This window comes from Haemaphysalis longicornis, unplaced genomic scaffold, assembly GCF_048455015.1.
Source record: "Haemaphysalis longicornis isolate Haplotype H1 unplaced genomic scaffold, Haemaphysalis longicornis Haplotype H1 scaffold_5, whole genome shotgun sequence".
Classification (NCBI taxonomy): Eukaryota; Metazoa; Arthropoda; class Arachnida; order Ixodida; family Ixodidae; genus Haemaphysalis; species Haemaphysalis longicornis.
Window position 1 is genome coordinate 2,074,883 of NW_027526385.1, and position 24,703 is coordinate 2,099,585.

The window sequence follows — 24,703 nt, forward strand, 5'->3', positions numbered from 1 at the left end:
AGATTTCGTGTTTCATAGCGCCCCCAGCGCTTGTCCGGATACAAACGATGCTTTATTCACTGAAAAATTATTCAATTTAAGTTAAAATTTCCCGCTAAATCGTGTGTTTTCGTGGTCTGCACTGACATCACAGGAACCGATCGCTCTGCAGCCTAGGGTGCCTTTATTCACGCATCCGTCATACAGGGTGGAGACACATATACGCTGGCGCTGCCATTTTGTGTCGCTCACGCGCTGCCGAAGCAAGTCATTGCATCAAAACCGCACTAAAATTATCGCTGCAACACAGTTTACTGGAGAAGTTTGAATCATCTTTTGTGTTTCGCGTTGCTGGTTCTAGTGGGAAATGAAAAGAACAACGCGTTGAGCACGTTGACCCAATTGCAGCGGCACGGGACCGTTCAAAGGGTGTCTCTACCCTGTATGGCGGTACTGCGTCAAGGTATTCTACTGCAACCTAGATGGCGCCACCAGACCGTGGCAAGCCATTTTCTGCCTTTGGTTTGTTTTTGACCGTATTTAAACCTGGCTTGTTCTTGTTCTGGGAGAAAATAATCGTTTCGTGAAACAGTGCTCGCTCGGCAAATATGTTCACGTAAGACACCGTTGCTTGCGTCTATCGGCCAGTGCCGTCTGAGACAACCCCAAAGCCCCTCAGTGCTGTGCAGCTAAACCAAGCATAGGGCATGCAGTACCAACAGCAGTACGCATCATATGTTTACATGTGCTTTCATAACTTCCACTGTTTGCCCCTCCATTCTTATTGCTTTAAAAAGAATGTGCCCTAAATTTAAGCACTAAATGTGCCCTAAATCTGCAAGCTTATAAGCTCAGCCTAATTTGCGTTTGCTTTTTCCAGCCTCCGCCAATCGCAGAGCAGGCTCGAATGACATCAGAGGTTCAGTTGCGGAAAATGAGCGAGTGGGTCGCATGGCCGTTCCCTTTTTTCCTAATTATATAGCTTATTTGAGCGAAGTTTACGTTAAAACTGGTGTCAGCATGATTCTAACGAGGCCGTCTTGAATGAATCAAACTTGTGTTTTGTCTTCATGGCTCCTTTAACTACAGTGCCTAGAATATACTGGCTAGTGTGCCGACCGGAACGCTTCGCTATGGGGAAAGGTGGCGCTGTTTGCAATGAAAGCCCACCGATGCCGCCAGATGTCGCCGCTTGACGGGAGGGTGCTACCTCAGCAGACGATACAGTTTTTTTTTTCGCTTCGGAAAGCGGTAAAGTGGCCTGGTGCGTCCGTGATTAAAGTGCTTGTGGACGTATTTTTTCTTCGCCAAGATTCGCCGTTTATTGTTCTGTGTGGGTGCTTGCACATTTGAGCCATTCCCCAGCAGTTTCGGGCTGGTATTGCATCGGTTCTGCAGGCGCGCGCGCATCCGTGCCACGCCAAATCGCGCACTGTGGTTCACTAAAAGTACTTTGTGTAATTTTAAAAGAAGCTAAAAAATGCAAAGTTATAGCACACATCAAAAATATGATAATTGCGCCGTTGTGTAAAAGCGGTTACCGGCCTAACAATATCTTCGCAGATGCATGCTACGCGGCTTGCGGAATAACAACGAAGCATTTGCACGCTCTATCCGCACGCATCGCGCGGATAACGCCTAGCACTCTTCGAGCTCGCTTGCAGCGCCGAGTGACCAAGTGGCCAGTTTCTATATTTTATTATCCTTTTTTCCTTGTGCTGTATGTTGCAATTATAGTGTCCAAAACTTTAACACACAGCGCAAGGCAAAAAAAATATAGAAACCAAGCACTTGGTCACTAGGCGTGCGGACAATTTTAAAAGTTATCCCTGCTAGCCGTGCAGATAAGGACAGCCCCGCCCGCACCCTCTCGCCCGGCAGCGCTCCATGCGGCGGCCGCCGGCATTCATCGCTCGCGGTGCCACCCGGGAGGCCACGGTCGGCACACTAGCCAGTATATTCTAGGCACTGTACTTTAACTGACAATGCTTCCAACCTTGCTATTATCCATTCTGCCAAATGTGGCCTCCTTTTTTATTTTGTAATCAGTTAGTGAAATGCTACTAACAGTGGCTAGTTTTTATTACTTTTTGTTGAAGTTGTTTGATCTGAATTTATTCTGTGCAGTGCACCAGGTGCTGTACTTGTTCGCGCCCCGACCGGACGTGACAACACTGACAACAGCGAATCGCCTTGCGTTGGCCGTACTCGCGCCACTCATGCTCTCGCAGAGTCAACCGGCCGCAAGCGTGCAGTGCACCACACAGCTAGCTGCCGCACTCATTTGCACCTCGACCGGCTGCAACAACAGCAAACCCTTTCGTGCCAGCCATTCTCGCTTATTGCACACTCGTAGAGCCGGCCAGCTGCAAGCTTGCAGTGCGCTGCAGTATGCAACAACGCGAGGGGGATGTGAGCCGTGTTAGTGCGACCGCAAGGGAAGCTCCTGCACTAATTAGCAGTCTGCCTCGTGAAAGACTTCTGTGTTTTCCCATTTTTCAGCCACGGAAATCAGGTGCGCATAAGAACTGACAGTGCGTTATATTTGGGTAAATGCGGTACGTACTGGGACACCAGACGAGCGAGAACAAGTGTCCCAGTGTAATAACTGACAGTGCGTTATATTTGAGTGAATGCGGTACGTACTGGGACACCAGACGAGCGAGAACAAGTGTCCCAGTGTAATGCAGTCTCCTTGCACCAACGCCCACCTTAGGCATGTGCAGCCAGGCTAAATGAGCTTTTCAAGAAGAATAGGCAGTGAAACACGACGAAGCACAAGAGAGAATGAACTGTGTCTGTTCTCTCTTACGTGTGCCCTGCTGTTTTGGCACAGCTTATTCCACTCTTACAGAAAGCGCCCCGCCCACCTGGCTGTATCTGGTCGAGGGGCACGAAGAGGCCCGTGAGCAGGTCGTCCAGCGCGGCCTTGACAGGGGAGCTGGCCGGGGGCTCCAGCACCGAGGGGGCCAGCATGGAGGGCCCCAGGGGCAGCGTCTTGGGCCCCACGCTCGGGGGGGGCTGGGCAGAGGCCCCTCCTCCCAGGAGGGCCGGGGGCACGCTGGCCGACGGGGGCACGGGCCGCGACATCTGGTTCAGCGACATCTTCTGCGGGGAGCTGCACCCGGCTCCCAGGAAGTTGCTGCACAACAGACCCCGTTACCCCGGGGCCAGCAGGCACTTCGTGCATGCAGCCAGTGCTGGCGCATCATTTCCCTGGGCAGCCACAATGCCTCCAGCCAAGCCAAGCCAAGCCAAGCCTGTTCCCCTCATCCTCTCACCTGGGGAAGTCCCCCTGGGATCCCGGATTGTGGGGCAGGGCCTGCTTGATGAGCGACTGGCCCAGGGCGTCCAGCTCCTCCAGGCCCCGGGACTTGCTGCTCGCACCCACCAGGGGCACACCTGCACACGCGCACAGCACACAGGGCATCAGGCTGCAGCAGGGGCCACGCCTCTGGGGCAGGCTGCAAGCGCTCGGCTGGCCAGCTCGTCAATGACACTCTCTCTCGGTCCTTGCCCACCTTCCCGCCATAATCTGCTCCCTGGCCAGGGACAGGCTCCTCCAACAGCTCAACCACTCTGGGGTTCGGGCGAGGCCCAGGAATCGGAAAGTGCCGGCGACACCTAGCCTACAGGGCCCTTCCTGCTTGACACAAAGGCTCCACACAGGAAGGTGCACAAGGCCCAACCAAACACCACTACTACCCACGTTCCAAGTGCCCCTGCACACCCCGGAATGTTTGAGGCAGCACAAATTATGGTCGGATGAGCATTTCCACACTACTGGGAGACCCCACGCACACTGACCCACCCAAAACAAAGTAGCAAAGGCACATGCATCGCTCAAAGAACAGAAACACCAAAGGAGCACACTTTGGAGTGGCACTGGGAAAAAACCTTCACGCTCACAAGCATACCATGTTCACTTGCATAATACAAGCACTAGCACGATAAAAGTGCCACGAATAACTGATAGCAGTTATGCAACAAAAAGTTGTCTTTCACCAAACACTAGCCATCAAGATGACTCGTGCAAGTTTGCAGCTAGCGAGAAGCTCGAGCCTGGCACACTCCACACTATCCCTGCCCAAGCGTCCTCCTCAAAGCCAGGCAAGGTGCCAGTTTTCCAAGAGCTGTTGACACTTGCACTTCACCAGTGCGTGGCACTCCAACGGTGGGGACAAGGTGAAATCAACAGCATGACCGAAGCTGGGCTGCTTGGGTAATGACATGACCATAATTAAAAGCTGACACCAACCATGAAAGTTTGTAAAAAACAGACGTTCAAGCCATACAAACAGACACATGAAATCTCGAGAAAACAAAGACGTCTAGGCTCCCAAAGTGTCTGTTTTTCCAAACTTTCATGGCAGGTGTCAGTTTCAGTTAGGGCTGCAGTGGAGCCAAGGGCCTGCGAGGTGGGAGCTGGCCCTCATCGAGGCTGTCGCTGCATTGGCAGTGGCTGCTCACCGTGTGCCAGGGAGTTGTGGTGGTTCATGGGCCCCGCAGCGCCAGCGCCAAAGCCGCCGCCGGCGCCCTGCAGCTGCCCTCCTCCGGCAAAGGAGGGCGTCGGGCGCAGCGGGGACGACAGGAGCACACTGGCCGAGGAGGGCGCCAGCGGTGTGGCCGACGTGAGCACCTGGTGCGAGGGTGAGTAGCCCTGCGTCCGGTGGCCGCCCACGGGCCCTCCAAAGGCCCCCGGGAAGGAGGGGGCTCCCTGCTGCTGGTGGAGGCCGGGCGCCGGCGAGAACAGAGAGCCCAGGTCGGCCATGCTGCTGCCGCCGCCGCCAGCCGCACTCGCGGGGGCACCGGGATCCCCGAGGCCTGCCGGGGAGGCCACCAGGGTCACGGCACCACTCCATCCCCTCCTCGGGGGCTCCCCACGCAGTTGAGCCCCCAAACAATGCAACAGCCCCGTAAGACGTCTGCCGCTAAGTAGGCTGCCATGTGGTGTGTGCACCACAATGCGTTGGCCTTGCCGTTCCCACCCCGTCAACAAGCCCTTGTTGCGTGGCCTTGCACGGCACCCAGGGTGCCCCTTTCCCCCAAAGCTCACAGTTGTTCTGCGATGAGCCTGCTCAGAATGGCAGCTGCGCCCCACTGCCCACACAGGGTCCCCAAAGGGCACCAACATTCCTGCCCCCGTGCCCCACTCCATTACTTGCACACAACAGTGGAGGGGGCTCAGGCAGCTGCCGCAGCCTCCTTACAACTGTGGCTTCACCGTAAACAACTTGGCAGGCCCAAGGAGAGGGGAAAAGGGGGCTCAGCTTCAGCCCTTGCACACCCTGCTGCCACAAGCGGCAGGCCTGTTTGGCTTGGTCTTGCAAAGGCCGTGCACGCCGTGCTTCATGCCAGTGGGGCTACTAGACAATCCGATTCAACGTGTGGGTACGAGCGAGTTGGTAATCCATTATAACTTTGTTGAGTGCAGCAAAGAGAACTCGGGACGAGGGGTACAAGGTTGAGCGCCACTTGCAAGCAGCGATGGCGATGAGTGTTATGAGAAAGGAAGGTTGAACAGAGGAACACGCAAAGGGGCTCGTTGACTTGGAAATATAGTTAATTAAGCAATGTGTGGGTACGAGTGAGTTGGTTAACTATACACATTGCTTAACTACATTTCTAAGTCAACGAGCCCCTTTGCGTGTTCCTCTGTTCAACCTTCCTTTCTCATAACGCTCATCGCCATCGCTGCTTGCAAGTGGCGCTCAACCTTGTACCCCTCGTCTTGTGTTCTCTCTGCTGCGCTCAACAAAGTTATGGTGATCCGACTCAACGAGACACTCGCACTGAAGTGCCCGCACAGGTGGCCCAGCCATGACGGCTCCACCCCAGCGGGTCATGTGGCCTGACCTGCCGCACTTGTGCCCTGGCGGCTCAGGGTCACTGCAACGTGACAAACCACCTGGCGAGACACGGCGTAGTGGAGCTGCAGAGACTGCAGTCTCCCCCTGCCACCGCTCACCCAGAGCCAGCAGCTGGTCGTCGAGCAGGCTGAGGTCGGTGGTGGTGGTGGCGGCCTTCTTGGGCTGGCCCTCCTCCCTGTGCGGGGCCGACACCGGCGAGCCCAGGTCCAGCAGGGACTGCTGCTGCTGCTTGGGGGGGCCCAGGGAAGCCACGGCCGCCGGCTCCCACACGTCCTCTGCTGCAGGGCACACACACCCCACACGCAGGTCACCATCGCTCACGGCCAGAGTAGTCAGGCCAGCTACTTGGTAGTGCTGCCATGTGGCCCATTCAGGCCAAATGCCTAAATTTGGGACCAGAGTTTTTTGCACATGCAGAACAAGAATGCACAGAACCCGGGCCATAAATGGCTTAGCTGCTGAAGAAAAGAAAAAAAGTGGCCTCAGCTCCCTGTCCTAACACTGAAGGTTGTACCCACTCCTACTGAGCAAGACCTTGACAGGTTCAGCTGGTGATGAACTCTCTTGCTTTGTGGAACAGACCCTCGCACAACGCATTCACCCCTCCCAATTTCACCAGGGGTGGGCGTCAAACTCACCGTGGCTGCTGTTGTAAGTGGGTGCAGCAGCAGCAGCAGCACCGTTCACCGCTGGCTCATAGCCCATGGCCCTCTTGTAGATGTTGATGACATTGGTCAGCTCATCGTTGGCGGTCAGGATCTCATCTGGAAATGTCCATTGGGCCGTGATTGGTTCCGTCTGCTGCCCCACGGTCCCTACAATCTCAGGTGGCAGCAACGCAAGTCAGCTGAGCACGTCCCTAAACCACCATGGATACCGTTTCTTTAGAAAAGAAAAAAATTCAAAACGATCAGATTACTCTTGCAAAAGCCCAGGCTGCACATGGCGAGTAAGGTGAACACCATTAATTTGGCGTGAAAGAAAGACAGCTACACTTTGCCAGCGGGCGAAGTCTTTGTAGACTTGGTATTGAAGTTGGCTGGCCTCTAGCAGGACAAGCAATGCTGCTGTCTCGCGTAGCATAGGCAGCCGTACAAAGCTAGGGCCCATCTGCTTGCAATGGCTCCTGCCATGCTCTGAGCCCACCAGCATTCCTTGACAGGCTCGTTTCACGCATTGAAAAAGCAGCAAGGATCAGGGGTTGTGGTGTGCACGGAAGCAAGCTTCACAGTTCTGGAGAGTGGGCCGTTAACATTTCCATATGAAACAACAGCACAAGGGGAGGTCAACATTGGAGACCTGCGCACATGCTTTTTCCATCCACAATCTAGTGCGGGTGCCACACTTGGGTTACTAAACGACGCTTCACTTCAGTGTGCGTACACGTGTGAAAGTGACAGGCACGTCCAAATATTTGACTCTGGAGTATTCCATTACCCCCTAGTACATTACTCAACATTCCCTTCTATCATAAATTCAGCACTCGAAATTTTTGAAGTGTTTGGACCTACTGAACAGCAGCGCTTTTTTAGCCCTAAAAAATGTCACATATTTGGGGGGAATTTTACCTCAAACATTGAGCCTTCTTTTTTGATACTAGAGTCTCTTTCATGCACTGGGGCTCACTAGCCAAACATGAGCTAAACAAAGCGAACCGTATGCCTGGACTACTGCTCGTGGATGGTCAGCTATCATACCAGATAATGTCAGTGACATTCCATACGAGCCACTGCCTCATGTGTGGGGTTCTTGGGGCGACCTAGATGGCCCTTTGGCGTAGGCCACCGTGCTAGCTCCCGGCACTAAAACCGCGTGGCCTGCCATATCCACGGCAGCCCAGCAAGGTTTGCTGGTACGAGAACGCAGCAGACAGCAGTGCTGAAGCACAGCCGTTTATTCGGGATTTCCCACAGAAGGAGCACAAAGCTTGGCGTTGTTAATGAATTGCGCCATCCAGTCATGATCGCAGCGGGAGGCATTGATGGCACGCAACAAAAGCAGCCCCCACACGAGATGCGTGTTCTGCCGCGGCAGCGGTGTTTGTTGTGTTGCACCAGTCCAGACCACACCTCTGGTCTCACAGCCCACATTCCGCGCACGCAGGTTCGTGGAGCAGGCACACAGTGTGGCGGCACTACCTCTCGGGCACTGCTGAACTAGCGGCCCCACCTGACTGCTTCTTGGCACACTGCATCTCTTCCTGACGAGCACACCGAATTGGGATTGCGGATCTCCACGATTCTTCCCTGTGCACAGTGCTCTCTTGTCTCCGTTGGCAGGCCAATCTCACGGTCCAAAGTCAGTCCAAAGGCCAGGATCAACAGTGAGCACATATGGCGGCCACCTAAGCTTTCTCATCGCATTCCCTTTCGCCGAGTTACGTGACTCAGCCCTTCACCGCCGAGTTTCGTGCTGCTGACTTCAGTGCTTCCCAGAGCATAATGTCACAAAATACACAAGAACTCAATTCTTCTTTATGAGCAGCCTTCACTGCAATGCACAATGTGCTGCAAGCCACCTATACAAGGACCACGCTTCGTGCTTTTAAGCTCTTTAAAGTCAGCCTCGTTACTTTACACAAATGCACCTCCAGCATCAACACACGCAGTCTGATATTGCCACGAACCATGCATTCTGTTTGAATACTTCTGTTTTGTTTTTACCATCTTGCGACGCCCGACTGTGTCACCAGTGTCTCAAGCAAAGTGCATGTATCCTTTCTTTTCGTTAGAATGGTGCACGGGCTATCTTATTTTGATAGGGAGAGTGTTTGGCCCTGACATCACTAGCCTAGAATAATCTTCTTTCATCTCCAGTGTTCTCGACGTAATTCGACATCTCGAGAAACAATCGTGCCGAAAGATAAATGCTCCCAGCGCAGCTGCCGCGGAATTTGACTTGCCGGCACCCACCTGCAGACGTCACTTTGCTGACCGCTTGCTGCTTCGCCGCCTGCGTATTCTTTGAGCTGCTAGGGGAGCACAAGTTCGCTCCAATAAACTTGTCTTTCTTTCGAGACAGCTACATCGTCTTTGGCAACGTGACAACACCAAAGCCATAGCACCTTCCATTTTCACGTGAAGGTCACTCTGTTTGCCAGCAGGCTCCAGCCATGCTGTCTGGTTGCGCCAATCTGGGGACGGCATGATTTTTTTAAACTGAGCTAAGCATCGCACATTATTAGCAGGTGCACTAAATGCCAGCTGCTAGAGTGCTTTTCACATCTCGACAGCCACTCAAAAGGCAGCCCAAGTGCCAGGCATACCGTAAACGATGCACTTTAGCCCACTTTCTTTTTCTATGCAAGGGTAAAGCGCCCACTGTAAATAAGAGGGAAAAATAAGAAATTTCGAACTGGTGCATTCATTACATGGATCCATTTGGACACTCACATGCAGGCAGATGGTACCATAACAGGTAACATTCGAAATTTTTGTGGCACAACAGCGCAGCTTGTCCAATACACAAGGAGGAGGAACCAAACCGGAATCAAGTACTGACTATCAACTAACACACACTTGTACAGAATTCATCAAATGTGTCGTTCAATTCATAAAAGTGTTTGTTTTTCTTAATAAGTAAATTTCAGTCGATAGCCAGCACCTAGTCCGTATTGGAAAAAGGGTTAACAGCGTGGGAGACGAGGACGACGAAGAGCATAGGACAAGCGCTCTCCTCGTCGACGTCGTCCTCGTCTCCCGTGCTGTTAACCCTTTTCCCAAAATGAACCACCAACACGCCCAAGCTTCCACTCTACTAGCCTATTCCGTATGTTTTCTCTTCCTTGAGTAAAACCTCGATGTAACGAAGTCGGTAAAATTCGTAATTTACTTCGTTACATAGAAATTTCGCTTCATTGAAATTCGCGGTTAAAATGAAGTGTTAACCGCATGAAGCAGTTGCTGCAAACGAAAATGTGGCACGAGTACACGGCTGGCGCACTGACATCACCACAGGTGCCACCAGCACGATGCAGCAGCCATGAAGCGAAACTGGTTGAGAGCTCAAACTACTTACAATTGCCAGAATGGAACTCCGCGCTTTCAAAAAAAAGGACAACGCGCCATCGGAGCTTAGTCGTCTACACGGTCATCAGCGTGAACCACATGGACCGTTTTCTGCACGGAAAAACGCGCCGCGCAAGCCACAGGCGCGCTGATGCACCCGCAGAAACTACCTGCGCGGTGCGGGTAGCTCCAGCGATCGCTTCTAACCGCTTGCTAAAACCAGTAAGAGGGGCAAATGGAGTTCATGCAGGAAAGAAGCTGATAATATGGGCAAGAACTGCACTGTAAAATGTCATACGCGCCGCTTAGGAAAGCACCCATCCCCGAGTCGCCCGTGACCGAGCACTTCCAAGCTAACACCATGCGGTGCGCGCCTGCCCGTTGGCGCAAGTTGTCAGGCTCCTCCCACTGCTTTGCGCGGTGCAAGTCGTTTTTTCATTTTTCAGCCAGGCAGAAGCCGCCACCGGCGCGCAATCGCGGTCACCATGGATGTAAAATAACGCGCGCACAAGGCTCATAGTGACTCACAAATGCTTCGCTGCACGCTTGCTGGAACGATGATGCCCAACAAGCGCGAGCGAACACGAACGAAAGACAAAGCAGTAGCATGAGGCGGCGACGCAGCTTGCAGGCACTACGCTCGCGCTTACGGACTCCGTGACTCGCGGCATTGGGCGGCCCCTGTCGCCGTTCACAGTTTATTGAGATCGCGTTTCGGCGCTTGCATCTCCCTAATATACTTCTACAACCAAAATTCCGTGCCTAGTTGTTCATGAAACTTCGTTACATTGAAATTTCGGCAAACGGGACTTCATTACACAGAGGGTAAAAATGCATGGTGTGCATACACTTGAACTAAGAAAAAATTACGTCATCCGTTACATTGGGGGTTTCGTTACATTGACATTCGTTGCATCGAGGTTCTACTGTTTCACCACAATGTCTGGCCAACAACTCGCCTGACTGCTTCTCCTTCTCCCAACAGCTGAGGCTTTAGGGCATACATCTTCTAAGCAGACTACACAGACACGCAAAAGACAAGAACGGGAAAGGGAGGACCCGGCAGGCAGCCAGACAGAGTGCCCATAACGTAGCTTCGGCTTCAGCGTACGTCTTTTGTGATGGCCACACAAGTATAATGCCAAAAGAGAAGTTGGGCTCGTGCACTGAGTAATGCAGGGCACCCCGAACCAAGTGTCCCTCCCTCTGTACTAGCACTGCTGGCACATTGGCGCCAGTGGCTCGTGATGCTAACCGACATGTGCATTGGTCAAGCATCCTGCCAAGGAATACTGCGTCAGGCACAAAGCAAACCTTGAGGCCCCCACGCACTGGGATCTTCAGAATGGCTCTGCGCTTGTCAGTGAACTCTGCTGACTTCTGAACCTGCTGCACGAAAAGTGGCCAGCTGAGTTCTCGCTCCAGTGCTGCTGCTGATTACTTTTGCTGCAACTGCTCACATAACTCCCTTCGAAATTACTGGGAGCAAGGAAAAGTCACCATTTGCACGTGCCTACGAAGGATGATTACAAGGGTGATGCAGAGAACCTCAGCCCTCTATCTCCACAACAGCACAGCCCTAGCTAGCAGTTGTGTGCCCACTACTGGGGGAGCCATGTTGGCTGACATAACAGGAGGTTGCCCCAGTTCTACGAGCAACTGCCGAGTTTAGAAAAAAAGAGGAAGATAAACATCTCTCGCTTTACAAAAGGTCAGTGCGAGCAAAGAGTCTTTGACTCCAACACGCAGCAAGGGCTCAGAAGGCGCTGCAACCTCGAACCAAAGTACTGGTGCAACCTCTTGACTCGAGTCAGAGAGAACCCCCCCGCACTCACTGAGCCCTTCGTCCTTCTCCTCCATCTCGCCAGCCAGTCGGAACAGCTTCGGCCGCAGCCGCTCACAGCTCTCAAACAGCTCCTGCACAAGAGGAGGGCAGGGCGTGCGTCAGGGATACAAAAAGGGCACAGGACACCATGTCGTGTAAGAAGATGCGAGAGAAGTCGGGGAAAAGATGTTCGCCACTCCAAAGCCCTGAACCTCAAAGGCTCAGAACTTCCCCCTGGGGCTGCTCTAACTTGGGTGCATGATGATGATGATATTTGGATTTTAATGGCGCAAGGCCAGCTAAGGGCAAAGAGCGCCAAACAAAAGTGATTTCATGACAGCGACGTGAAAGTAACAGTAGAAAATTTCAGTAAAAATAAACAATGTAAACACAAGCTAATGAAGATGACTGGTGTAAAGGGCCAGGCTGTCATGATGCATGATAAGAGATGAGACGTAAAAAATTGACATCGGTGAGAAACTTAAAAACATGCTTGGTGGAAAACATTGGCTCGTCTCCTAAAAAGAACAATGGGTGAAACGGGACGTGTTGTTTGCATAGCTGTGGGAAGTGTTTGCGTCCTGTTGTGTTAAGTACCTTGCATTGGATGAGTATGTGGATCACGGACAGACCCTCTCCACACCTGCCGCACATGGGTCTTGGAGATCCAGTGAGCAGGTGCGAGTGTGTTGCATGTGTGTGGCCTATCCGTAATCTTGCCAAGGTCACTTCGGTGTGCCTGTTGTGCGAGTCAGTTGTGTATCGTCCCAAGTGTGGCTTTATTACATGTAGCTTGTTGTCTGTCTGTTCACTCCAGTGTGTTTGCCATGTTTTACGTAGGTGTTGTCTGATGAGTGGCTTGAGGTCAGTGTAGGGTACTGTTGCTATGTCTAGAGTGTTTCTGAGTGCAGCAGCAGCCGCCATTTCATCAGCCAACTCATTGACAGCGATCCCAGCGTGGCCTGGAACCCAGCAGACGGTCACACTCAGACCTGACGCATACGCTGACATCACAGATTTAAAAACAAGATTTACAACATAATTTTTGCAAGACCTTTGTAACGACAGTGTGCGCACGACGCTAAGTGAATCTGTGAAAATGATGGACTTAGCAATGATAATGTGATAATGTCATAATGATAATGTGATTTAAAACAAGAAATATACCACATGCTTCCGCCGTAAAGATGCTGGAATTCACATTCATTGTTTTGCAAGCATTGAAGTTGGGTCCGTGTGCAGCCCAACACACTGCAGTGGATGTTTTTGATGCATCACTAAAAAATTCTTCCACCCCATATTTCGCCTGGAGATACATGAAATGCTGCAAAATGGCAGTTGTGGGCACCGTGTTTTTCTTAAATTGCGTAAACGACAAATCACACAATACAGGACGAAGATGCCATGGGGCTATAGAATCAATGAGAGATGTTTTAAAAGTGTCTAAAAACGAGACAGAAAGTTCAGAGACCTCTTGCCTCGCCCTGAGTGAGAAAGGCGCAGAAATAGATGGACGATTTAAAAACAGTTGGGATGTAGCTGTATCGTTCATTATAGACTTAATGGATGGTGAGACATTGATGAAACTTTAAACGCATATACGCATATAGTAAATCGACATACTCGCGCTGGTACCCAGGCACCATCTGTCACACTCGACGTACAGACTTTGCACAGGGCTAGTCCGGAAAGCACCAGACGCAAGTCGAAGGCCCAAGTGCTGCACTGGGTCGAGCATTCTCAAAGCAGTTTCCCTTCCTGAACCATACACAACACTCCCATAGCCTAACCGCGAGCCTACCAGGCTGGTAAACACTCGCAGCAGAAGTTGTTTGTCAGCACCGTACGAGTGATGCGACAAGACCTTGAGAATATTCACTGTTTTAAGACATTTTTGTTTTAGTTGTTTGATATGAGGGATAAAGGAAAGTTTTTCATCAAGGACTATGCCTAGGAACTTGTGTTCTTTTTTGACCGGAATCGAGACACCATTCAGTTTGGTGTCTGGATCTGGCCTGATCCCACACCTTTTGGAGAACACAACACAAGTGCTCTTAACTGGGTTTAGCTTAAAACCGTTCTGATCAGCCCAGCCAGCTAGCTTATTTTAACACCAAGCTGGACTTGGCGTTCGCAAATTGACATATTACACGACTTGAAAGATATTTGGACATCATCTACATACATAGTACAGGAAATGGTTCGTGGCAACGCCTTTCGAAGTGAGTTCATCTTGACTATGAACAACGTGCAGCTCAAAACGCCACCTTGAGGCACACAACTTTCCTGTACAAAAACATTTGAAACGGCAGTACCAATTCTTACACGAAAGGTTCGTTCTGCCAGGTAGCTATAAAGAGTGTTAAACGTATTGCCCGAAACACCGAATGATTTCAGGTCGCTAAGTATCCTGTATCGCCAAGCGGTGTCGTAGGCTTTCTCACGATCAAAAAAGACCGTAGCACAAAACTGTTTGTGGACAAAGGCATCCTTTATATACGACTCAAGGGCGACGAATTGGTCGTTTGTGGATCGCCCCACCCTGAAGCCAGCCTGGCAGCTCTCGAGAAGACCACTGTACTCTAAGAAGTACACGAGCCTCCTGTTAATCATCTTCTCGAGAAGCTTGCACAGGCAGCTTGTGAGGGCGATGGGTCGATAACTGGCGGGAGAAGAAGGGTCCTTACCCTCCTTCAGGAACGCTACTACAATAGCCTCCCTCCAGGATTTTGGAATGTGCGCCGAAAGCCATATGTTGTTGTATAGGTGTAGGAGTGTTTCAAGAGTATCTGGGTGTAGGTGTTGTATCATGGTGTATGTAACCTGATCTGCGCCTGCAGCTGAAGGTTTACATGTGCTCAGGGCAGCCCTCAGCTCATAGAGTGTAAATTCAGAATTGTAACAAGATTTTGACCTGTTATTATCATGTAAGGACTTCTTTTCACAAGCGGTTTTATGTCTCAGGAAAGTGTTTGTGTAGTGTGCAGAGCTGGAAACGTGTTGGAAGCGTTGTGCAAGTGTGTTAGCCTGGTCTTCGAGTGTGTCCCCTGCTGTACTGAGCAGGGGCAGGCTATGTGTATGTTGTCCATTAAGTTTACGTATTCTTGTCCATACCTTGTGAGTGTCTGTGTATGAGTTAATGGATGTAAGGAAAGCGCACCAACTCTCCCTTTTTGCCTCACGACGCACACGCTTTCCAAAGGCCTTTGCCCGTTTAAACGAGATCAGGTTATCCGACGTGGGGTACCAGCGAAGGACACCCCACGCCTTGTTCTGGGCCTCTCGCGCCCGCCTACAGTCCTCGTTCCACCAGGGCCTCCTTGGGTTGCAGGACGCACTGGAGGCCTGGGGCATGGACTTTTCGGCGGCGTCGAGTATGTGTGCCGTGACGAGTTGGGCTGCTTCCTCCATGTGTAGGTGTTTTATGGATGTGTGGTGTAGTTGAGATGTTTGTGTGAATGTGCTCCAGTTTGCTTTTGATTCATTAAACCTTTTATGGGAAGATGGACTGCTCAGGCCTATACCTATATACGTTAATGAAGTGGGGAAATGGTCATTACCATATGGGTCTGTGCTCACACCCCACTCAAGACATGGAAAGAGAACTGCGGAACCAATAGCCAAGTCAAGATGCGAGTATGTATTGTGTCCTAAGTTATGGTATGCAGGCTGTTTTTTGTTGAAAAGGCATGCTCCGGAGGATGTAAGGAATTTCTCTATCAGGCGACCTCGGGCATCCGTTTTGGAGGAGCCCCAAAAAGAGTTGTGCGCATTAAGGTCGCCTGTTAGGATGTATGGTTCGGGCAGCTGGTCGCCCAGCGCCTCGAAATCAGAGCTCAAAAGTGAATAATCAGGAGGAATGTAAATGGAGCATATCGTTATCAACCTATTAAATATTATCGTACGGATTGCTACAGCCTCAAGGACAGTGTTCAGAGTGACAGGGTGGCAGGCTAAGGATTTCCGGGCGACAATTGCAATACCTCCTGAAGAGTGTGTGCAGCCAACCCTGTCCTTTCTGAATACCATGTACCTATTTAAGAAATTTGTTTGTTTAGAATTGAGGTGGGTTTCCTGGAGACACATGATACTTGGCTGACTGGCATGCAGAATCTCATACACGTCGTCAAGATTTTTAAGGAGGCCTCTGCAGTTCCATTGAATGATGTTTTCTGTTCCCATTATTTAAATTTAAGAATAACTGGAGTGTGCGTGTGTGTGCGTGTTCATGTGTCGTCTTTCAAGGCTGTTATTCTAGGATTTTTAGGCTTTTCTGTCAGCTTGGACATCGGAGGCCGCTCCTTGCGCTGCGTTGCAGGCAGGAACGGCGTGACATCCATCTCCTCGTCGGATGCGAGAAGGGTGCCCGGCGGACCAGGCCCCCCGGACTTGGCCCCCTTTCGGGAGCCCTTCGTTTGAGCCGCCACCGCCGAGGGCGTCCGGGGCACCACAGGTGACACGGGAGGTGCGGTGGCGGTGGGAGCCGATGCGGGGCCCCCGGTGTCCATCCGGTCGGCACCCTTTAACGCACTGGAGGACGGGGAGGCAGAGGCGGGAGCGGCACCGGTCCCTACAGAAGAGGTTGTCACCACAACCGCTGCTGCCTCAGCAAGCGGCGTGGCAACGGATTGGGATGCCTGAGGCACCCCAAGGGGGGGGGGGGGGGGGGGGGGGGAGGGACCAGGTCAGACTCACTGAACTGGGTCCCTGTGGACACCAGACGCCGCTCCACCCCCCGGCGAGCCGCGTCGGCATACCTCCCCAGGGGGAAAGAGGCGAACCTCTTCCGCGCCTCTGGGAAGGTGATGTTCTCAGTTATCTTGATGTTGATTATCTTTTTCTCCAGTTGGAACTTTTCACACTTGCGGGAGTACGCTGCATGCGGCCCGCCGCAGTTCACACAAGACAGGGTATCGGATGGACAATTGTCGCTTGGATGATCATGCGCCGTGCATTTCGCACACGTCGTTCAGCCACGGCAAGAGTTTGTACCATGCCCGAACCGCTGGCACTTAAAACAGCGCCGCGGGTTCGGGATGTACGGACGGATGGTGCAACGGATAAAACCTGCATTTATGCGTTGTGGGAGTACTGCGCGGTCAAAAGTCAAGATAATGTGCTTGGTGGGAATCTCCCTGTCGTCTCTGCGGATAGTGATGCGTCTCACGGCAGTGACGCCCTGACCCTTCAAGCCGGCAAGGAGATCCGCATCCGTTTCGTTCAAGAGATCTGTCTCGGATATCACACCCTGCGAGCTGTTGAGGCTCCGATGGGGTGTGACCCTGATGTCGAGATCAGCCAGTCTAGTCTGAGCTAGAAGCTTTGCAGACTGCTGCTTGTCATTTATTTCGATTAGGAGTTCACCAGACCTTTGTTTTTTGCACTTATATGATTTTCCTATTATGGCTTCAAGATACTTGGCGATCAAGAAGACTGACTGAGATGGGTTGGATTGCGGGACTCCATGACAAAAATCGAGAGTAATGATCTGGTTCAGTAAATGTCAAAGATGGCAATGGGGGAAACGATACTTCGGTGCGGCCCCTTTTAGGGGGCCGATCACGGTTGGTGGGGGTTTTAGACAATACCATAAAGCATAGTATAAAAGCAGGGAGACGGGGGTACTTTCTCCTTTGACCTTACCCTGGTAGTCAAAGAGGTCCCGGAGCTCCCTGCCTGGTAGACAGGCAGGGAGCCCATCGGTCAGAGCTTGACCAAGGCTCCGACGGCCACCGTTTACGGCTTCTACCCTTCAGCTTTAAACACCTCGCCACGGTTGGACACGGCTTATGTTGGGAGCTCGGGGTCCGCGGTGTCGCTGCTCACCGTCACCATGAATACTCAAGGTGCCCCGTGCGGGGCTAACTTGGGTGCAACCTTGGGTGCTGCGACTATTTTTAACATGACAAGAGCCCTTTCCGTGGTTCTCCAGCTTAAACCTGCTTATAAACTACTGCAGCGATGACAAGAAAACTACGTGGGAACAAGCAGATGACGTAATGGGTCAAGCACAATCTCTTTTGAAACAGCATGCGTCGACATCTGGGTTCACCACTTAGGCAGAATGATCTCAACTTGTACCAGAGTGTAAAGCAGCAACATTACCTTCCCTGCACTCACTGGCATCCACATGATCCTCCACCAATACTAATATTTAGCTGCATTCGTACAGCCATTAGGTACCAAATTTTGAGCGGCAACACTTGTAAATACACATTTTACCCCCTCCTTCCACAGAAATGAGGCATTCTTATCTGGTGTGAAAAAAAGGGAATCACAGCAGCATAATCTTGCCCCCCAGCCTATCCTCCACCCAGGCAGAGTGTGGGGGGAAGCAGGAGGAAGAGTTCGTGCCCACCCCCCCTCACCCGCATGAGGTCCTTCTCCTCCTGGGAGGTCTCCCCCGGCCGGTAGTTGGCCAGCATGTCCTTGAGCACCTTGGCGTTGTTGTGCACCGTCTCAATCTCCGTCGTGCGCCGCGCCAGCAGCTCCATGCGCCGGTCCGCCTGCGCGCACGTGCGCCACCCCCATCAGGGCCACTGCATCGTTTCATCCTTACTTCAAGTCTGAAAAACTGCCCTAGCTCCACACCACACTTGGTCAGCAAAGCAAAGGCTGGACTGCAAGGGTGCACGTTTCGTCCAGGAGATTTTGCAAAGATCAAAACTTCTGCCAAATGGTTTTTTTCTTGCTAGAGCAGAGAGAGGAGCTGATCCTCCCTCCCTCAGTCCTTACGCCGCCTATGTGGACAAGGGAAGTGGGCTTCACTATTTATGCCATCAATGCATATGCATGCGCATGGTGTGCTGTCAAGTGCACTAAACTTACTGCAACAGGCTGAGCCTTTTTATTCACTGCAAATACTATATCAGTGTGGAAAGTGACACTGAAAAGGGAGTGGTTGGCTCTGCCGAAAGCTTTGCGCCAGTACGTACACAAACCTCGGGGCATACAGCGCCAGAGAGTGCAACATGCAGGCAGCATCTGCTTTTCTTGCACCCTGCAAGGTGGCACAACACGCGCGTGTTCCCCCACTTCCCTGCCCATCTCACGTCTTCTGCTGGTCTACCCGGACTACGACCGAGCGAGCGGTAAAGAACCCCACCAGTACTCGAAGGTGAGCTTCTGCAGTGCTTGTGCTGCAAAAGTGGCCCTTTCCACGGCCACTCTGTTACAAACAGCAGGCGAGGTGCCCCTTCCTTGCTGTCCACCCCTTGTGTTGACGCTGACCTTTCGCACCCGTCTGAAGTGACTGCCGTGCTGTCCTCCTGCCCCGCTCTTACTGCAGCCTGCTTATCAGGGTGGTCTGTGGCCTGCCCGCTGAACCGAGTCCCTGCTGCACACCCCTGGTGTGCCTCCAGGAGGAGGCCCTCTGTACGCTGCCCTTGCTACCAGAGAGGCTCATGACGAGGCCCCCCGCACTCGTGTGCTCCACGCAGCCCGACACGTCCCGCAGGCAGCTCAGTTCACAGTGTCGCAGGGTACCACCAACCACAGCAGCAGCAGGCACGGGCATGGGGAAAGCGCAATACCAACGGCCCAACAAAGCTCTCACCACCAGGCTGCCCTGAAATGCAACCACTGGAAACGCACCACCGTGTTCCCTGAACAGTGCAGCTAGTCAAGCGGGTAGAGGTTCTGAACTAGGCTGCACTTTCGAGCTCCTCTTGGGGAAAACTCAACTGCAGTGATGCCACAACTACTACTTCTCCCCATGCTGCCCGGCCGGGCCACCTGTTTGTGAAACCTGGCAGAGCAGCTGCAAGGTGGCAGGGGGCGACAGCAGGCAGGTCTGCGTACCTCCTTGACCATGTTTCGGATGAGCCGGTTGGCCGCCTGCAGGTCTTCCGGGTTCTTGCTCCTCAGCAGCTTCTGCAGCATCTGCACGGGGAGCAAGGGGACGGGCATCACCCACACGTGCTCCCCCGGACCTCCTCCTCCTCCTCCTCAAGAGGCGAGGCTCACACTTCCCGCCACAAGCGCCCAATGAACCACGCAACACGCAGCAGTTCAGACAAGCTAGGGATAAGTGTATTGCACTATGTCGCATAACACCACCCGATTCACCCCAGGACCGAAGGATGGCAGTTATGAGTGGTTTGTCATAGCTGTCAATGACAATGCTGACCATGTGGTGTCACACACCACAGAGAATGCTGACAATGAGGACAGGCCACAATGCTGCCTCGAGCCAGTGCACAACAGGTGCTATGGCAAAACAGGAAGACACGACAAACAAACGGGCACCAAGTGTGACCCAGGAAGAAGCGGTGCAAACATGCTGAGGCCTGTTTTCCCACTTTTCTCCATCCTCCAGGAGCTGGCATATGGCCCCGGCCAGGGGTTGGCCACATCATTTCACAAGCCCACTCTGCAACAAGCTGCCGCTCAACCGCAGAGGGCCGGGCTGCGATGGTCATTGCCTCGCATTTCCCAGACAGCCCACTTTGAGGCCACACTTCTGAATGATCCCTCAATGCTCATGTGGGGGACCTTCAAGGGCATCCAGTTGCAGCCTTCACATCTTGCCTTCTTGACCACGCCTTGTCAGCATTCCACCACACATGCCAAAGCATCGCTGAACCTCCTTACAAAGGACCAGGAGGCACCGGTAGGGAGTGTTGGGCAGTTTGCTGCAAAGGCCTCTTTAGGAATGCCCCCGTGCTGACACAGCCGTTCCATTTCAGGAGATTTCAGCGCGCACGCATAAAATAAACGCAATTCGCAGCACACTTGCACAGTTCACACTCTACACCCCCCCTCTCAGGTGCCAGTTTAGCCCCAGTGTTCCCAGCCTCCCCACAAACAAGCCCTGCAAGGGGGGACAACGGCACACAACATGGACAGACTGTGTTCCACAACAGTGCGGTGACAACCACCTGTCTCGGGCTGTCACCGCAACGACTCAATGTGACGGGACTTCCCACCGCAAACCTGCTCGACAGGGCTCTCTCCTCACCTTTTCTAGCCCACCAGGGAACCAGCGGTGCTCATGTTGAAGCAAATTCGAAACAAAAAGAAACATCTGCTGAACCCATAGAGTTTCATACAAATAACTAGAGGGGAAACTGGCGCTAGTGTCAATGCGAACATGGCAGCAGCGCGTACACTTCAATGGGAATGATGGGTAGTTCTGGAACCGGATTGCGTAGGATCAAAATGGGCCTCTGGCTGTGCAAATTGTGTTTTTTGACAAAAAAAACTCTTATTGCCCGGTTCTCCGTTTACAAATGACATGGCGAACAAGAAAGTTAGTGACAAAAAACCGGTTTTGTACAAAATAAAATGGCGCGTTTAAATAAAAAGCTGACGCGGAGTCGAGGAGGTTTGTGGAGCAGGTTTGCCATTTTCCACCAACTACAGCAGGACGCGGACTTCTTTAATAACTACTTGTAAAAGTTTCGGCACTGGTGGTTTGTAATAGTAAGAGAAGTTTTGTGCTCATAAGAAAAAAGAAACCAATGACCTTTGGAGAAGTTATTCTTGCCTGAATTAGTGACATCCATCAAAAGAAAAAAGAAACCGATTACCTTTGGAGAAGTTATTCTTGCCTGAATTAGTGACATCCATCAAGCTGCGTTCCTATCAGCCGCCTGTGCTGCTGTTCTACGCCGTAGGAGCCGGCATTCGCACGAAAGGTGTGGCTGTTCAAGTGATTCGCAACCGTTGTCAGCTTTGATAATACATTGCTCTGCCGAATGAGCAGCGCCGCAACTCCTAATTAGCAGACAACTTCGCCGCACAGAGCGCCGTCATTTGTGTTTTCATGCTCGCTGTGCGGCAATGCATTGATAACCCACCCAATTCGCAACTCTGGTTTTAAAACATTCCCCTCAGGGCGGCGTCACTGCATGTGAGGCATGCAGGTAAAGGAGAAACGTATTTTTGATCGCTTCTCCCAACACCCCGCGTAGGCAAATGCGTTCATGTAAATCCAAAATGAAAACGAAACTGCCTGCAATCCATAGCAAGTTCCACGAGCCATCGAGCGCCAATCCGAATCCAGAACTACCCATCATGCCCATTGAGGCGTACAATCGCAGCGCCAGTTTCCCCTCTAGTTATATTGTAAGAAACTCTATGGCTGAACCAATCAGGCTGCAGTTACTTACACAAACAAGCCAGCTGCATACCCATTAGCTGGCTGCAGACAACTGAGGCGTTCTCACGCTCACCACATTTCATAGGACCCCTCTTTTTGTGCCCCAAGCAGAGTGGTAGTTCCACCTGCTGGCACAGGAGTTCCCACACTACTGCAACCACCGTCATCGAACAAATAACTGTGAAGTGTGCCTGCTGCCAGAAGTGTTTTGTGCCCGTTTCACTCACTGGACATCTTCCCAGTGGCTTTCTAGTGGTGTGGGTATCAAGCCCTTAATACGCAAGTTCTTCATACAAAAGACAACACTGAAAATGAAACACGTATAAATGGCCCAGGATTAAAAACATGAGTGAAGCCCACCAATAACACTGCAATGGGAACGTACACATAAATGCAAGCACCACAAAGAAGATAACAGCATCAGGTTCCACCAGTAGTGCGTGCGAGTGTTTCGAACCTGGGGACTAAGTCGAATTTGCCCAATTTTCAAACACTTCAAGCGAGCCCTGCTAGGCTGACGGCCGACGACACAAACGAGACACAAAAATTAGCAGCACTGTCAGAAGCCCCGTAATCAGACTATGCCACGACTCGAAAGAGAGACGTCTCTGAAATGGGCACAACTTAACACTCCACCCCTGGTCAAGTTCACTCCGGCAGCAGAGTGTGTGTGGCCTCTGTCGACTGACCTGCGACTTTTCCTCGTCCTCAAAGATGGCGCTTTGGCTTCGGGGAGCTGGCAGGGGACCAGGATCGTAGTCCTGGACAGAGGGAGCGACACGACCGCATGAGCACTGGCCAAGCACTTGGCCTATGCACACACACACATGCCCACTCTGTCAGCTGCCTCTCCCAAGAAAACCGACGATCCAATTTCACAACAAACCCCAAATTAAGTAGCTGAATTGTACCACAACCACACTTTGGCAACTCATTACTTCCATCCCTGGCTTGCTTCAAAAAGAAATAAGAGAAAGGGAAAAGCCCCCTCTACGACTAAGCAGGCTCGGCACGCCTCTCACTACTGGGCCGTGCCACTCTCGCCGTCCCCCGACTGACCTCAATGACATAGACGGGGTCCACGGCGACGACCCCCTGGCGCTTGAGCATCTGGTACGCCTCCTGGATCTTGACGTGGTGCTTCATCTCCACACTCCACCGGTACAGGACCTCAATGATCTTCTGCTTCACCTTGGGGGAGGCACGGTTGCCCAGGTACTGCGCATGCAGGCCATCTTCAGAGGGGCACTCGGGTTGATTGCAAACACGGTCTGACTACCACAGAGTACACCTCTGAGCTTTTTCGGTCGATTGGCACGCTCTTGGCACTGAGAAAAGGGCCACTTCCCTCGCATCCCCCTCCCCGCAATGACACACAGGCCAGACCGTGAGGCTAAATTTTGCAGACTGCTCGCTGCATGTCCAACCTGCCTAAATTGTGCATGAACAAATAAAAAGCTAACACTTAACACCAAATGGGTGCGGGTCTAAACCTGAAAAACTTTGATAGCATGAAGTTGCACTGCAAGGCAGTGTGACACCACTATGGCAGTTGGGGCGGCGTCCGCAAATGGTGCAGACGTTTTTTTTCTAGATTTCCACAAAGTATTGACATAAGAGAAAACATGAATTAAAGTGTGCAATGCAGCCGCAACAAAAGGGAGCCCAACAATTCCACTCCAGTGTCCTTTCAAAGCACACCGACCTGTTGTGCTTCATTGTACAGGAGCGAATAGGCAGGAAAATGTGTGCTATTTTTCTTACTACGCACTACAGTGCATTTTTGTTTCACTAAAATGCTACAAGCAAAGCCAGTGACAAAGGTAATGCAAATCTGTACTCCCACCCACTGCCTGCCAGTCAAGACCATGGGCTCCCTTTGTCAAGCCACCAGCTTTCAACCACTGCACCCTCCTCGCAGCTCAGGGAATCATGGCACACACACTGTCTTCGGCAGAACAAAAGCCCGCACTGTTGTCGTTCCATCAACACAAGAGGCACTTCTCTTTCTCCGAAGTGGTGCACACGAGTCGTGCGGACAAGTGCAGCCAGTGCGCATAAAGAGCAGCCACACAGGCCGCCCCCCGAGAAGAGGAGAGGGGAAGGGGGCTTGCCTTGGGCGAGACCACCTTGATGAGCTCGTTGAGGAAGCGGAACTTGGCCAGCTCGTCGTGAAACTTTGCACCGCACCGGTTGGCGCACTCCTCGAGCACCGTGAGTGCCTGCAGGGCCTCCCTCTCCTGGGGTGACTGGATCTTGTGGGCGAGGAAGCGCAGCGCCTGGTGGGGGCCGTCCCGCTCCACCAGCATGCGCTCACACAGCTGCTGCAGGGCCTCTGGGTCCGGCTCACGGCTCAGCGGGTTGCTGGCCCGCGCTGCACGTCAGCCCTTGCCTTTGCACAAGCTATGTCTTTTCACAGCATCCTGCACTGCTACAGCTAAGGGGAAACATTAAACGGCTGGGCCTCGATTTAAGCTGCGCACCGCTCTGCACCCAATCTCTGTCATGTGGTAGCTGCAAACAAAACCTCCTCCCGACTCAACAGTCACTCGTCTGCTTTGGCACTCGCTCAGTAAAAAAAGATACATCCACACTGCAATCCTCACAGCAGGCTTACTCAACCATACGTGGTAGCAGAAAACAAGCCACCCCGAATCCACAAACATCTGACCAATGAGCAGCACGTCTGAGCTTTCTCTGGATTAAAGGGACACTGAAGTGATTTGTAAACAATGCGGAATTATGAGCGCAAATTGTAGTCCGGAGTCCCTAGGCCCTGTTTCGACCACTCTGAGCGCGTTTACGCGAATTTATTTAGTAGAAAAATCAATTCAAAAATGCTGTCCTCCTCTCTTTACGCTCACCCATTTTCTGTGGCGTTTTCGTGTGACGTCAGCAGGAGAGGAGCTGGCAATTGGCT

General features: G+C 52.2%; 1 protein-coding gene across 3 annotated transcripts in view; it reads right to left on the reverse strand.

Moving 5' to 3' along the window:
- Window positions 1-24,703, reverse strand: part of Gga (ADP-ribosylation factor-binding protein Gga) — a 62,712-nt gene that overhangs the window by 31,232 nt on the left and 6,777 nt on the right. For 2 of the 3 annotated variants that reach the window (XM_077669757.1, XM_077669759.1), the window contains exons 2-12: window positions 23,898-24,157; window positions 22,843-23,001; window positions 22,473-22,544; window positions 19,482-19,562; window positions 18,050-18,187; window positions 11,692-11,773; window positions 6,488-6,613; window positions 5,948-6,127; window positions 4,450-4,803; window positions 3,261-3,381; window positions 2,850-3,121 (exon numbers count right to left, since the gene is read on the reverse strand). In XM_077669757.1, the coding sequence (XP_077525883.1) occupies window positions 2,850-3,121; window positions 3,261-3,381; window positions 4,450-4,803; window positions 5,948-6,127; window positions 6,488-6,613; window positions 11,692-11,773; window positions 18,050-18,187; window positions 19,482-19,562; window positions 22,473-22,544; window positions 22,843-23,001; window positions 23,898-24,157 (1,845 nt within the window). The remainder of the gene's footprint in view (window positions 1-2,849; window positions 3,122-3,260; window positions 3,382-4,449; window positions 4,804-5,947; window positions 6,128-6,487; window positions 6,614-11,691; window positions 11,774-18,049; window positions 18,188-19,481; window positions 19,563-22,472; window positions 22,545-22,842; window positions 23,002-23,897; window positions 24,158-24,703) is intronic. The other variant, XM_077669758.1, reaches the window with a different exon arrangement.